Below are 17,222 nucleotides of genomic sequence, written 5' to 3'. Positions count from 1 at the left end.
CATTAACTGTCTCAGCTACTACAGAGAAACTTCCTGATGATTAAAATTAGCTACTTATAAACTAAAACCTGTCCAGCAACAAATGAGGACCTGAACATTTTCAATGAGAAACGTTTCACACCGCTACAAGTTAATTAAGCAATAACCCGCGCCTGGGTGTGGGTAATGGTGGATTTACCCATGGTTGATGTGGTTTGGTCACAAGGGCGAAAAATTCCTTTACATAGTGATACACTTTCTAAAAAGCAATGGAGATCTTGCTTTCTCTGTTGCTATAAGAAAAAAAAAAGACTTATACTAATGGAAAAAGTTTGGGTGACTGGACCTTTTTCCATTAGTATAAGTCTGATTTACAACGTGCACACTGACCAATCAGCATGTACATTTTGGAATATTAATGGGGGACATTGTATAATAGTCAATTAATTATATACTGTTTATATTTCAAACCACAAAAACTCCTTTTACATAAACAAACTAATGTTTAAATGATAATTGTTTGATGCACAAGTGATAGAAAGTGGCTGTTAAAATGTGACTTTTCCAAAGTCATTACATACATATTCCTAACGAAAGAAAGCACTATTTGCATACATTCTTTTTCTCCCAGTGACTGACAGCCATAACCCTATTGTGATTGAGCCACCAGCCTTCTTATGATTAACAGCCATTAACCCACCTGTGATTGACAGACATTAGCCTTGATTTGTCCATTCATTTCCTGTGACCTTTATTTAGGCATCCTTCAGGGTTTTTTCTTTATAATTTTAAACTATCCCGTGCTGATAGGTCGGTTCACATACCAGAAAGCCTGCTACACCTTCTTCCGTGAGTCTGCAAATTTCGAAAAACGTTCCATATAATCAACCTTATGATAACAGGTTTGCAAGTGAAGCACATATTCCTATATTCTAAATGCTGTTCAGATCTTGTGTAGCAGGTGACAGAATGGCTTGGAATGCCTTCATCTCCCTGGGGCAGTTGATTAACTGATCACTCACCATCACCCACGGTGGTCTGTGGTTTCCACCTTTTCAAATGGCCAAAGTGGGGCATTTTTGGTACAAACATCAGATTTTGCAGAGCAAAACATGCCCACAGCCAGTACAAAAGACAGAAGTTCACGTTTTTGCCAAAATAAAAACTTATTCTTATAGCATTTTAGTTGCTTATTCTGTTTCTTATAACATTTAGATGTTTCAGATACAGAATAACTGTTTTATGCAACTATTACATAAAATATAGGAAATATTTTTGTCTAAAAATCTCAGGACATTTGCCATTTTTTCAATTTTTTTGCAGGACAAAACTGCCTGAAGAGGGACTGTCCCTCGCAAAGTGGGACAGGTGGTAACCCTCCTGCTTACTGATCACTCACCATCACCCGTGGTGGTCTGCTTACTGATCGCTCACCATCACCCGCGATGGTCTGCTTACTGATCGCTCACCATCACATGCGGTGGTCTGCGTCCACTACAGACTGAGCTGCTAACTGTTCACAGGTCATCAAGGTAATAATTAGGATTTCATCCCCTTAGAACATGAAACCTAGCATGGAAACCGTATTTTTTTTTCAGGAAATACAACTATTTCCATTTATGGAAATATGAAAAATAATTATGAAATCACAGAGTGAGTTATGGTCCACCCTCACAAAAATATATACCTTTCAAAATTGTCTGCAGTTTTTTTGACAAGTCATATTTCTGTCTACTTTTATCACTTGCTCACTGAACTATAGATACTCAAAAGTTTGTCCCATACCATTTTTAACAGAAAAACTTTTTAGTCTGACTTACAGGTGAATGCAACTAGTAGTAGTATGCTATTACCTTAAAATCAGTTCCTCTACTCCCTCCACATCAGGATGAAGGTAACAGAAAAAAGAAGGAAATTCAAATGCTAGAATAATTAACGGGTTTCAGACGTAAACAGCAGGACTCAACTTACGACAACTTCATTTGCTTGCGACATGGTATGCTGTTCCTGACGCAAGTTCCTGTCAGATCGTCCACATTTTCCACAATAACAAATGGGGCCTCCTCCAAGGTAACGATGCTGATGTGGTTATCATCTACATCACCGTCTGAAAATGATCCAAACCTGGGCCAAACAGGGTATTTCAGAGTCAGGGTGCTATTCTCCCATTTCCCCACCTGTCAAAGGAAAAGAAACAATGCAATAAATGGCATGCAAACCTGGTTAAAAAAAGTAGAAATCAGTGACATGAAAAATGTTGTAATATATAACAGTCAGCAGTACCACACACAATTTACTTAAACATTAACTCAGTATTGAGAATATATAAAGCAGTAAAGAAATATGTTCCCATTATGTCACTTTGTTAAAAATAACATTAGTTTAAACACCAAAAGGAAAAAATGCATTAATAATACTAATAGCACAATATGTATTGATTAATGTAATTACATAAGCTAAAAACAAAGTATAGATATTATGAATGCAATAAACTATACTGAATACACAAGCAAGCATGAATACAGTTGTTTCTGCTATGAGTGGCCAACATTAAAAGAACCAACGATCAGAATCCTTGAACTGCATTTGTCAAAAAGAAATGCTGAGAAACACTTTTCTAAGTTTTTTTTTTTTTTTTTGCAGAGGAGTAAGCCCCTGCACTCCTGAACCTATATATACCAACTCCAAGATCACACCAACTTGAAGAAGGGGATATTCCACCAAAAAAGACGTCACTGCTGGAAAAGCTCACTGACAGTGATTTCTCATGGAGGAACTCTGATCACTGCAGAGTTGAAACTTAAGTGTTCAATCTTAATCTAGCAGTCGGGTAGCGAATGCAAACCTATTACACCAAAGAATAACATAATAAAAGCAAAATGTATAAATAAAATCATGAGCAGTGCTGTAACTAACTCAAAACATGATTCCAGGAAAAATACATCTCATATGATTTGTTTTTAAACCATGACAAGACTTCCAGGTGTGTTACAGAATGGAAATACTCCGTCATCAGAAGGTTTTTCTAACAGAGGTTCAAAGATGAATTTTAATGCAATCCAGCTCTGCTATAGCAGGCATAACCATCAACCTTATCAGATGTGCAGCTCACTTACATAAATATACATCTGTTTATATGCATTTATATTTTCACGGTGCTACACATTTCAAAGTTGCATTTGTCAATGCAGTGGCATGTGAGTGTGGTTCAGAGGTCAAAGGGAAAAGGTTCAGCAGCAAGGAGGGTGGCGCTGAAAAGACTAACTAACCTGTAAAGTGGTCTTATGGTTAATGCTTAACAGCATGGGCCACAGGGAGATGAAGGCATACAAGTTAGCAGCCTGTGAGCTTACAATATGAGCAATATCTAAAGTAACTGGCACAAATGGCAAGGATGGATAGCACAGCAGATGTGGCACGTCTATTAAATTATTGGGGGGGTGATTACAGAGCAGACCAGAGCATCCTGCAGTTATGCAACACATCGACTGCTCATGCTGCGAACAGATCAAGGGAGTAAGGTGGAGTGTCCATGCATGCCTTTTTGGACAGAAGTTATAGGATTTAAATTAAAATTCAAAAATCAAAACACAACCTCCCACCCCCCCCACCCCCACACACACCCACACACTCCTGCTACAAGTCTTAAGTAAAATAGGTATCTGAATGGACTTATAACACTGAAAATTGGGTCGATAAGAGAGTACAATGTTGATTTTTGTGTGTTTAGGGTTTGCTGTAGACTACAAATTACCATTATGTATGAAAGGTAAGATTTCATTCAGACCGACTCCAGTTACATCAGCCAGGGTAAGATTACAAACAATTTCAGAAGTTTCTGTGTGACATCAGTCGGGGGAGGGGGGGTTGTAATACCAGGCAAATGTAACTCAACCTAAGTAAACAAGATGTGAAATGAAGTCCAGTGAACTAGTCTATATTTATTTGATTTCACTGTTTTTTTTTTAATTTCCTGAACCTTCCATCCTGCACTGCAGTATCCACCACGACCCCCCCCCATTCAATACCAACTCATCCCATTTGAACCAATCATATTCCAGTAGAAGGACAGTGGTAAAACCTTTGTCTCAGCTGAACATGAACCCACAGTAGACATTTGATGCCCACCAGATGTGCACACATCCTTCAGAAGTCAGACAGCCACAGGTGTAAAGAGACAATGCTGTACTGGTAAACAGGGCCGTCTTTCAGACTGCCTAAGGAAGGAAAAGTTGACAACAGAGGTAGAAAACATTGTGGTTTTATATGGAACAGGATCTTGTTACTGCATCACCACATTCTTATTGGAATGTGGAACTCAATGACTGTGGAAGACTCTACAATACATAACTTGTAAATAAATATCTTGCTGGGTTAGGAGTCTAAAAATCTAGGTTATGGACCAGAGGGCTTGACAAGAGTATAACTTATATGTATCTAGTGGAGTTGCTGATGTTCCCTGAGCTGCAAAGATGAGCACATGTGGTTAGGAATTGCACTGAGAGCAGAACGACAGCAGCTCTCTGTAACACCAGGGGCAGGTGCTCCATTATCAATTAGAACAGGGAGGGGCAGTAACTGAGAGGGTGCCTCTTGGTAAAGGGGATTTATATTTCACTGCTGAATTCTAAGTTAGTGTTAGACACAGTTTCATTTATCTTGCCTGGGGCATTTTTAAGAACTGGGAAGAACCAGTGTTCCAGAAGAAAGCCATTTACCATAGTCTACCTCATTTCGCTATGCTGCTGGGGATCTGAAAATATGTTGCACACTAAGAGACTTTAGATGTATCTCATTTCCCAGTGCTTATCAAATCTCCTTCAAGCATTTTCACTCATAGTTTATAAATGACATTTGAAATCAAGTCATGACCGTGACCCAGGATGCCCCATGATTGATTAGTGACCTATATGGAAAGGAGTGGCTTAAATAATTTCTCCCATGAGGTAGAAGTTCTGGCATGAAGCATGACGGACAGAGATGTTAGTTCTCCCCAGGAGTACACAGCCCAGTCACTACTGTTTACTGAGTGCAAAGACATATACACATGCTGCCCGCATAGTAATTATTGGACATCTGCTGATGCAAGAATACAACAGGACCATGAACATAGGTCATGAAAAAATGATGCATCTTTCCTTTATTTTAGGAGAATATGTTGGCTCGTACTGGGAAATGAATGCGAAAGCTAATGTAAAGAGTTTCGTGGTCAGCAGATTCAAGCTGCATGATACATATATAAAAATAAACTATATCATTTTAACACAGATATGCACATGACCATAGCTTTATAACAATGTATTCATAATTGGCTTATGATATGAAGGGTAAAACATGCCTTTTTTGTAAATGTATTCTGTAATCGTAACTAATGATGTATTTTTGCAAAATAACACTTTTGGACATAGCCGGCCTATCAGTAAATAAATTAAACATAGAGAATAAACTTATTTTTTAGATGTTCACATTCTTTACGCTACTGTTGTTTTATTGAATTATTTAGAGACTGTATAGTGTTATCTTACTAAGAGGAAAGAGGTAATACAAGACATATTTTGTTATGATAAGTATTAGACCTAACTTCTCAAATGTTTTCTTCAACAATTTTTCAGGCTAACTGCACCAACATGCTGTGAGGCTTTAAAAGAAGTATGGAGAAAAGTATAACTGCGGGAAATCCTTATTTATAAAAGTGTATGCGGAACTGGAAATCTGCTCTTTTACAAAATCACATATGATGACTGCTATATATCAGGTTTAATTAGTGCATTTCACCCTTAAATAGGACAAGTGACAAAATATAAATGAATAAAACTTCAGAGACTTGTTAAGGCTTTCACAGAAAAATAAAGGTGAATATAAATTGCAATTAGATATTTTATTAACAGGAACTAATATTGTTGTATATGTGTAATTTTCAGATTTTGGACCCTGTGGGGCTGTATTATTTTCCTACAGTACAGCATTCATTAACCACGCTCTGGAACAATACTGACTAACTGGAAAATAAAAACACACAGACAGAAAAGGTTAGATACCCTGAAGATAAGAATACACATCCCGGCAGAAATCTCATATGGAAAGTGAATGTCTTATAACCTTGTTTTAATGTGACTGGGACTCTGATGGTCAGAAGGCTTGTTGGAATGTACAGTTAAACATTTAACTCACAAAAACTCTGACATTATTTTATGAATTAGTGTCTGCCATAGCTGAAATGTTTTATATCCAGTTCACCACCTGATAGATAAGAATAAAAGAAAACAGACGACCTGAAGCAACTAATGGAATAAATGCCCGAGGCTGTGCTTGGGCCCCATTCCTCAATGCTTATTTCCTGCTTTAGAGATCAATACAGATACCGTAATTTGCATAATTTGCATTTAAATTGAAAATGAATGGACTTCATCAGATTCCTAAAGCCCTAATGCTTTTGAAATGCATAATCAAGCATATGCGACTGTTTATTTACAATGAAAATATAAATTCCCCTAGCTGCATTTTACAGAATAGAAGGCATTCTGCCAACAAATCCATTAGCATAGCTGTTGTGTGTGTGTGTGTGTGTGTGTGTGTGTGTGTGTGTGTGTGTGTGTGTGTGTGTGTATATGCACACATACACATACACTCACTTGTAAACAGATATACGTAGTGACACTCACACACACACACACACACACACACACACACACACACACACACACACACACACACACACACACACACACACACTCACTCACTTGTATACAGATAGACATAGTGACACACACACACACACACACACACACACACACACACACACACACGCACACACACACACACACACACACAAACACACATGCAAAAACTGTGTCATTATTGTAACTTTGTACATTTAGGTAGATTTCTGTGAAATGACAAATATCTGTTGGAATTTTTTACATTTGATCATTTAGATAATTTGAAATGCCTTCAATAATATAATATTTAAGATGATAAAGCAAAGTTTATTTGACTAATTCTTTTGTTTTTCAGATGTTCTTAGTCACTCTATTTTGGGCCTTCTCTCTATGGACCCAAGTTTCAAATGAGGTCATTCTATTCTAGCACAAAGAGAGCTGCAGTCCCGTCTCTGAGCTATGCGCCCTTGCTGTAGGACATACCATGCATTTTGCCTCCTGTGTTCCACAGTGTCCGTTACAGTCATGGGCATTTCACAGTCACAGTAAGCATTTAAGTGCTGAGGGCAATAAGGACTCGGATACTAAGCAACAGATCTGTAGTTGTAGCTCTTAGTATTGCAAGGTCAGTATAAAAATATGAAATCTCTTTGAACATCAAACAAGATCCTTTCAGCAGAAAAGCCCCAATTTATTTGCTATCAGAGTAATGGTGTTCTTGTTTCTTTCCGATAAACATCTTTATTAAATTATCACGTATGACAAAGGCAATCTTACATTTATATAAATGAAAAACAAATATTGACACCACTTTAATTACAAACATTATACATCACTTATAATCTATTCAGTCATTGGCAGTTAAGTATTAACTGGCTCATTCAAATCCTGCCTCTTAAACCCCATTCCTTTTCTGCATATATCGTTCCCACAATTCCCATTTTTTTCTATGTAGTTTGCTCTGTCCCTTGTCTAAAGATCCCATTTCCAGTTGTTTTATTTCTGTTACTATATTCACTACTTCTAGTAAAGTTGGTCTAGATTTTGATTTCCATTTTCTAGTAATTGATTTTTTGGCAGCCACCATAATTAGACTCAGCAAGGCTTTTCTATGTCTAGGAAATTCCGATTGTGTACCATCGCTCAAAAAAATCATCTCCCCAGTCAATCCAATCTGCTCACCCAGCATCTCCGACAAAACAGTTCGCAGGGAATCTCTAAAGTCAGCCAGCTCATTACACTCCCAAAAATATGTTCCCAGCCACTTGTTTCTTACTTGTCATACCTCCAACATTTGCTATCCACCTGAGGAAAATTTATTTGGAGTAAATCTGGGGTATAAAAGTACCTATGTAAACACTTCCAGGCAAAGATCCTAAATCTTCTAGACTTTGTTGCATATTTGGGAGATACACATATATCCCCCCCACTGTCTGATTGTGAATTGCTTATCCAATCTCTCTTCTCAATCCTTTCTAATGTCCTCTGATTGATTCTTATAATTATCATGCAATATTTTATATGCTCTACTATTTATTCATTTTTTAATGGCAGTAAAATCAGATTAGTCAAATGTTACCTAACACAGAAAGAATCATCATTCAGGACTATCCTAGCCAGTGATGGTCAGTAAAGACTGGCCATTACAAAAAAATCTACAGAGCTGATGCAGTATCATATCTGAAAACAATGCAACTGGTTCCATTGCTACCAAACCATTATAAGCCAGTACATACAAGGAATGTCATTCATAAGTTAACATCTGGAATGAACAGATATTCGTTTTCCAGTCTGCTGTGTCTGGTATGGCTGCTGTAGCTTTAAAAGCTAAGCAGAATTAAGTATCATGATACTCCGGACTCCTAGTCATTCCAATGCCAGCACTGAATTCTGCAGTACAACAATGTAAACTATGGAAGGGTATGAGGAAAATCTATGAAGAACTGGAAATTCACATTACCGACTAAGGTTATATGTCTTCTCTTTTTGCAAATTCTGTTGTTTAATGAGGTGCATAGGACAGAAAATGTAAGTTCCTATCTCTCCTCGTCTATGCTCAAGAATTCGGGACAAAGCCAAACATAATGAAGGGAGGGAATAAAGATTCAATACCAGCGACAAACTTTAAATATCATTCTTATAAACAAAGAAAGTTACTAGACTGACAGGTCTTATATTAACATGCATTTTGTGAAGGATTCAAAGTCTTAAACTCAAATGTCTGCCATCATTTAGTGACTTCACTCTTCAATGATTTGCCAGAAAACCACAAATTTTCTGAGGAAAAGACCCAACATATGAGGCAAAAATCTGACATTCTGCGAAAATCTGGACACTTGCGATGTATGTTTAAATGTATAGCATGAAGTGGGCAGTGGTTTCAGCTTTGAAATTTGTGCTGCTTAAGATCTGTATTATTTTTCTAGCAAAATTTATGGTAGAGAGACAAGTGAGTGATGTGCTAGATCGAGTTATCAATTTGGTATGAATTTGTGTAAGGTTGTTGAGTGATCATGTGCAAAACATTTCATGGCACTATGAAGCACAACCATCCTGGCATATACTAAAAAAAAAATATGAACATTCAGGTGCTATATATCTGGAAGCTACAAGAAAAACTGCACAAGTAGCCAAATGGACCCTCAAATGTAATAGTTATGCAAATCTGGTTCTTTCTAGATGGGAGGAATTCCATATTTATTATATGAATGATTCTACAGTAGAATTTCAGAATAACAATTTGTTTTTTTACAAACATTTTGTGGATGATATCTTAATTCTTTGGACTGGTAATGTTGAAAGTTTAAGACTATTTGTTAATGACTTACATAAAACAACTGACTTCCTTGAGTTTGAATTGCACTTCTCTTGTGAACGAATACATTTCTTGGATATAGCTATTATATATGCAGATGGTAATTTTCATATAACCATACACAGAAAAAATGTTCAGACCACCAGATATGTGCATGCTAAGAGCATGAATCCCAGACATAGCTATAAAAGTGTGGTTAGGAGTCAATTTTTAAGAGCAAGTAGACTCAATACCTCCAATGTTGGATTTCTTAGTGAGATGAATAATATGGCAGATGATTTTTACTCTTGAGGATATGACTCAAAACGAATTAAAGACAGTATGCATTTAGGAAACCTAGAATGTGAAGGCATAGCAAAACCTTATTTGTTTGGTAATAAGCTAACCTCCAGGACATCAAGAATGAAAAGAATTGGTCTATTGGGTATGTTACTAAGTTTAATAGATGCACCTCCCAGGTTCGGAGTATAATAGAAAGGGTGTAGTGAAGTAGGCTAGGCCATTCTAGCCACCCCAGAAGATTTAGGTTGTGACACTGGTGGGTCCTATAGGCAGTGCCTGTTGCAAATCTAGCAATATGGTTATAACAGCTGGAGAGTTTGCTAAGAGTGGATTTGTTCAAATTAGTGAGTAAAGGGGAGGCATAGAGAAGAGTGGAGAGTAGATGGGAATGAGCAATAGCCATCCTAGCAAATGGAGTAAGGAAAGGTGTGATCTTATAGAAGGATCTAAGTGTTTTGTTAATGGTTTTGATAGTTTGATTGACATGGATATCAGATTTGAGGGTTTTGTCTATTGTGACACCTACGAGTTTGGTTTGCACATCTAGGGAGATAATGGTACCGTTATTAGTGAGGTGGGGGGGTAATGGTACCATTATTAGATTTTATGGTAAAGAGTACTGAGGTGGGGGGTAATGGTACCATTATTAGATTTTATGGTAAAGAGTAGTGAGGTGGGGGGGTAATGGTACCATTATTAGACTTTATGGTACAGAGTACTGAGGTGGGGGGTAATGGTACCATTATTAGATTTTATGGTAAAGAGTAGTGAGGTGGGGGGGTAATGGTACCATTATTAGATTTTATGGTGCAGAGTACTGAGGTGGGGGGGTAATGGTACCATTATTAGATTTTATGGTAAAGAGTACTGAGGTGGGGGTAATGGTACCATTAATAGAGTTAATGGTAAGGAGTACTGAGGTGGGGGGTAATGGTACCATTATTAGATTTTATGGTACAGAGTACTGAGGTGGGGGGGTAATGGTACCATTATTAGAGTTAATGGTAAGGAGTACTGAGGTGGGGGGTAATGGTACCATTATTAGATTTTATGGTACAGAGTACTGAGGTGGGGGGGTAATGGTACCATTATTAGAGTTAATGGTAAGGAGTACTGAGGTGGGGGGTAATGGTACCATTATTAGATTTTATGGTACAGAGTACTGAGGTGGGGGGTAATGGTACCATTATTAGATTTTATGGTAAGGAGTACTGAGGTGGGGGGTAATGGTACCATTATTACATTTTATGGTACAGAGTACTGAGGTGGGGGGGGTAATGGTACCGTTATTAGATTTTATGGTAAAGAGTAGTGAGGAAGACTTACAAGTGGGGGAGAAAAGAAGCAACCACCCGCCACCTCATCCAATCCCAAAACAACACAATTGCAAATATGAACCCACTCCCACCCTCCACCCACCAAGTCCTCCTACCAAACTCTATACCCCCATACTATCACTACCAACCAAATCACCACCCACAAACCCTCAAGTAACTACATTTACCTCTCATCTATTACCACTTGCTACCCTTGTTACACTTTATACCATTACCTACCTTTAATATCAGCTGATGGTTAGAGAGTCAGATTTCAACTATATTGTAAGTATTCTGGGTTAATGTCATTAGATCTGTTGGGGAGGTGACTGAACAAATCAAGGTGGAGTCATCCACATACTAGATACTGGTAGCATTTGGGATGACAGTGGGAAGGTCATTAATAAAGAGAGAGAAAAGAAGGGGTCCAAGTATGGAGCCCTGGTGGACACCTAGGATGACAGGTAGACAGGCTGATAGTTTGTCCTGCCATAGGATGGCTTGTTGTCTACCACACAGGTAAGATTGGAGCCATTGAAGCACATGGCTATTTAGTGAGAATGCCTTAAGGGTGTGCATGAGTATTTGGTGGCTGACCATATCGAAGGCCTTGGAGAGATCTAAAAAGAGGGCTGAGGAAAGCTTGCTATTATTTTGGCTATGGTTTATGATGTTAGAGAAGGATAGGAAGGCTGAGGTGGTACTGTGGTGTAGCATAAAACCATGCTGAGAGTTAGCCAACAGCTTATTCTGGATAATATAATGCATACGTTGTTTATGGACACACTTCTCCATAATTTTAGCCAATGGTGACAGAATAGCTATGGGTCTAAAGATTGACAGTTCAAAGGAGTTGCCTCCTTTATGGAGTGCTATTACATAAGATATTTTCCAGATGGAGGGGATGGTGGCTTCAGATACGGTTCTGTTGATTATGATGGAGATGGGGTATGCTATGACATCTGCTGCTTTTTGCAGATACTCTGGCGGGAGGAGATCAGCTGCTAGAGTAGTTAGTTTTAATTTCTTAATTAGAGATCTGATAAGTGACGTAGAAACAGGCTGAAAGCTAAAGGAGAGTGGGGTATTAGCTAAAGGAGAGTGGGGTATTAGCTAAAGGAGAGTGGGGCATTAGCTAAAGGAGAGTGGGGTATTAGCTAAAGGAGAGTGGGGCATTAGCTAAAGGAGAGTGGGGTATTAGCTAAAGGAGAGTGGGGTATTAGCTAAAGGAGAGTGAGGTATTAGCTAAAGGAGAGTGGGGTATTAGCTAAAGGAGAGTGGGGTATTAGCTAAAGGAGAGTGGGGTATTGGCTAAAGGAGAGTGGGGGATTAGCTAAAGGAGAGTGGTGGATTAGCTAAAGGAGAGTGGGGTATTAGCTAAAGGAGAGTGGGGTATTAGCTAAAGGAGAGTGGGGTATTGGCGTGGCAGAATTTGGGTTGGAGCAGCTGGGTGCAAGTTGGCTGTCTAGGGATTGGATAGTCTCTGTGAAGAAACTATTGAAGGTATTTGTAATATCCTCTGGGGATTATGGTTGGAAGCTGATGGGGTAGGAGTGGAGGACTGCCCTGGGTAAAGAAGTTTGTTTATTCCTGCCCAAAACTTTTGAGGTTTGTTGTGATTTTTGTTGAAGATGGTAGTAGAAGTTTTTTTGTCTACTATAATAGATTTTTTTGTGTGATTCCTTAGCTGTTGGTATCTGAGTTGATCTAGTGGGTCTTTTGTGGCACGCCATTTGTCCCATGCCTTATTTCTAGCTATAATTTTAGATTTGGTCTCTTTTGACAGCCACGGGCAGTTTTTGTTTTGGTTATAATGGAGTGATCAGGAGCGTGAAAATCAAGAATAGTAAGGAATATGGAATTAAAGTATGCTACTGCATCGTCCAGTGAAAGGTGCTTTAGGACTGACCAATTACAAGCTTTAAGTTCATTTTGAAAATTGGTGGAGTTGAAGTTCTTATTATTTCTCATGGTTTTAAACGTGGTCTGGTGGGGGTTGTCCACCAAGTGCTTGATAATGTATGTAAGTAAGTAGTCACTTAGGTCATCTGGGAGGGTCCCTGACTTGTACATATAGGGGTGGCTGTTAATAAGTATCCAATCTAGGATACTGTCTTTGTTATTGGGTTTGCCTATCCTGGTTGGGGAGGATATGAGCTGCGTAAAACTGTGTAGGTAGACATGGGTTGTAGGAGATTCCGAGGTACAGGTGTTCCAATCAACAAACTTTCATCCTTTCTCAACAACCGTACTGGAGTTCCCCAAGGCTCCATCCTAGGACCCCTACTCTTCAACATTTTCACAAAAAACCTTCACACTGCCTCTCACCCTGGGACTCTGATTCAGTATGCTGATGATTTCACCATAATCTGCCGTGCTCAATCACTACCAGAACTACTCTCAAAAACTCAACAGTCCTTTACTGCAGTCGAATCCTGGCTAAGAAATGCCCAACTCTTTCTTAATCCAAAGAAGACAAAACTAGTACTGTTTCATCCCAAGAACACCTCCCCTGTCACTGATCATTTCAACATCCTTGCATCTGACAACACTGCCATAGAAATAGTGCAGAAAATCAAACTTCTAGGTATTATCACTGACAATAAACTTCATTTGACCCCGATATACAGCAAAATATAATGAAAACTCATCAAAAACTGGGACTCTTATACAGAAACAAACATTTTTTTTACTGCAACAACCAAAACTACCATAGTAAAAACATTTTTACTTCCCTCCCTTCTGTATGGTGCCCCTATCTTAACTAACTTACAAAATTCTACCCTAAGCAAGTTGGAACAGTGCTACAACAAAGTTGCAAAGTTTGCCACAAACTCTAAATATCACACACACACACACACCACTGTAAACCACTCCTAGAATTAAACTGGCTTGAACTTCCCAACCAACTTGCCTTTATTCAGCTGTCCACCTTGCACAACCTTATTTTCAAGCCTACTGCCTGCCCTGCACTAACCAATCTAGTCACACCTTACACACCAAATCGATCCCTACGATCAGAAGACAAAAATCTCTTAGCTGTCTCAAAACCCACAAGAAAACCTGGTCACTCTCTGTATTCATACTCTGTCTCTATACATTGCATAAAGTCTGCCTAATGCTCAGGTCTTCCTCTTCTCTCACATTTCAATCCCTCACAGACTGCAAGGTCCTAAGGCTCTTCTAACTCCTTCTCTGCTCCTATACCATGTCCTTAAGCTGCTGCTCACACTTTTATTGCTTCTATCCCTCTTAACTCTCTCTCACTGTATGTCTGCATCGCTAACTTTCTGGCTGCTGTTTCTACATCACGTATGATGTGAATGACTATTATCGTCTGTAATGTTTTAACTGTATAGAACTGTTTAGATGTGTAATAATATATTACAACATCATGTAGCAGTTTGTTCTTTCAACTTATTTTTTGTATAGTATTTCTAATGTAATCTTTATTGTATTGGATTATACTGTATTTGTATTGTACTGTATGTGGAGCTTTTTTCCCTGGGCCTCTGCTGAAAATGGGTTCTGTAGACCCAGTCAGACCACCCCGGTAAACAAATGTCAAATAAATAAATAAATACATATCATTATCGAACTTATAAACAATGACATTGGTAATCTCCAAACTCTGGACCCCACCCAGTTCAGGTTTGTAAACGGCAGATCATGTCTCCTAAACCTGATTAACTTCTTTGAAGCAGTCACCAAAGCCGTAGATGAGGGTAAGGTGGTTCACACAGCCTATCTAGATCTTGCCAAGGCTTTCGACACCATCCCCCACTCTGGAATTATAGATAAACTCACTAAACTAGGTATAAATCCCTATGTCACAAGATGGGTTGCCAACTGGCTCACTAACGGAAACCACACAGTGAAAGTAGCAGACTCCAAATCCAACTTTAGACCAGTGACAATTGGAGCACCACAGGGTTCAGTCCTGGGACCTCTCCTGTTTGGTATCTACTTCTCTGAAGTACAGGCTAACACAGAAGGTCTTTGGCTAACGAAGTTCGCAGATGACTGCAAACTAAGAGCCATAATCGAAACTCCTAACGATGTGGACATCCTACAAAAGGTCCTCACTGAGACATATGTCTGGTGTTAAAGCCATGACCTCAAGCTCAATGCCAAAAAGTGCATTGTCATCCCTTTTGGTAAAAACTCTGTACCCATGAACTACCACATAGGTGGTAGTCTACTTAACACTGAAAGTGTGATAAGAGACCTTGGGACACAGGTGGACACTAGTCTCTCCTTTGATAATCACATCGCCAAAGTGGTCAGGAAATCCTTCTACGTGGCACACCTCATCACAAAAGGTTTCTCATCCAGAAAAAAAGAGGTCATTGTTCCCCTCTACTCATCACTCATTAGACCCATTATAGAGTACAACGCCCCTTTTGGTATGTACCTCACAAGATGTATACAACAACTGGAAAGGCCACAGAAACACCTCACAAAGAGGATTAGTGGCCTCAAACAGATGCCCTATGCAGACCATCTCAAAAAACTCCAGCTTTACTCCGTCACATATCGCCTACTCAGAGGTGATCTCAGCCTAACATACAAAGCTATGTCAAACCCAGAGCTGTTGGACATGCTCCACTTAAAGAAATCCCAATCCCTCCGAGCTACATGCTCTAGGAACCTAAACCTTGTCACCACCATAAACAGAACATGCTGGAGGGATAGATTCCTGTCCCAGAGACTTCCCATACTCTGGAAAAAAACACCTATCTATATCAAACAAAGCTCCTCATTAGCACTCTTCAAGAAAAATCTTGATGATTGGATGGGAGATAGGAAATTAACACCGGGGATCATTTCTGTGGCTCTGCTCAACAGGGGCACAGGAAAATAATTTTCTTAGTTGGCGAAAGCTAAGGTACCTTTTGAGTAGGCTTATATAGGCCCTAGGGCCAATAGCCTAGTACCTACCTATGAACTTATGAACCTAATAAATAAAATTATTGTGAATCTGTAGTTTGGTAATAAGATTTTCTGCATTATTGAACTGGGGTGGTTGTAGGGAGACCATAATAACATCTAGTTTATTAGAGCTGATACACCACCAGGTCTTAATACCATGAATAGTATTAAACCAGTTTTGAAAATAAACGTAACTTTATTTAATGATAACATCCAGGTTGTGTTTAAATGCTCGATTATTGATGCATAGTTTTACTTTTTTTTTTTTTTTTAAGTAGTCCTTACTTTAATATTAAGGCACCTTTTAAAACATGTGATGAAAGTTTATTCTTTGACAGGCTGGCTTATTTAATGTTAGTAATGTGTTAATTTACTGCTTTTGCATTGAAAAGGAACTATGTGTAACTTGAAAGCTTTGCGTTTATATTAAAGTTATTTTATACATGTTTTTCAGATGTTTGGACCTTTGGTTTATTCTTCAATATGGTAATTATTACAAACATGACTGAAAAACACAGCAGTACCAGGCAAAGGTGCAAAGACAAAACCAGGAAGCAAAAAATACCAAATAATGCACCAGGAGGACTCCAATACGTAGTTTTTAGCGTAGTCAAAGTTTAATATTCGCTATTCGTCTAACAGACTTCTTCAGAAACTAAACATAAAAACACAGTCTTGTGAAGTTTTTAAGTGCTAGTACAGTATTTTTAAAGTTCGTGGTGGGGGAAATAGGCAACAAGGTTTCCTTTTTGGATGTTAACTTGATAATGGACACTAATAAGAATGTGTTTTTGAGTAGTATTCATCGCTAGAGTACATTCTATAATAGCTATGTCCATTTCAAGAGTTGCCACCCTTACTTTATAAGAAAAAATATTCCTTGAGGACAGTTTGTTCGAGCATCTCGAATGATAGTGGAAGATTTTGTTTTTTTGAAGGAAATTAACCTCATAAAAGAGTTGTTTTTGGAAAGAGGTTACCCTGGAGACCTACTTGAAAATATGGCTCGAGGTCATTCATAGGAGACAGACAGATTTTCCTCTTATTCTGCTAAGAGGTTTATTTAAAAAAGCTCAGAATGTAGCATCTAGTGGCACACATGTAAAAGGGAGAGAGGGGCAGAAAGCCCCTGATTCTGTTTGGACATGAATGTAGACAGTAATTACACCCATCAGATTATTACTGAGAATTGGAAAGTAGTTACGGGTAATGCAGATTTATCTAAAGTTCTTGGAGAAG

At 38.5% G+C, this 17,222-nt stretch overlaps 1 protein-coding gene across 1 annotated transcript in view; it reads right to left on the bottom strand.

The window, feature by feature from the left end:
* The window catches only part of GRIN2A (glutamate ionotropic receptor NMDA type subunit 2A), a 1,242,307-nt gene that overhangs the window by 819,639 nt on the left and 405,446 nt on the right, over positions 1-17,222 (bottom strand). Inside the window, exon 3 of the mRNA XM_044089077.1 lies at positions 1,951-2,156. Within this exon, the coding sequence (XP_043945012.1) occupies positions 1,951-2,156 (206 nt within the window). The remainder of the gene's footprint in view (positions 1-1,950; positions 2,157-17,222) is intronic.

Source organism: Protopterus annectens, chromosome 12.part0 (assembly GCF_019279795.1).
Source record: "Protopterus annectens isolate FY-2018-M chromosome 12.part0, PAN1.0, whole genome shotgun sequence".
Lineage (NCBI taxonomy): Eukaryota > Metazoa > Chordata > Ceratodontiformes > Protopteridae > Protopterus > Protopterus annectens.
The sequence above is the reverse complement of the archived record's forward strand: the minus strand, read 5'-3'. Positions and strand labels throughout refer to the sequence as shown.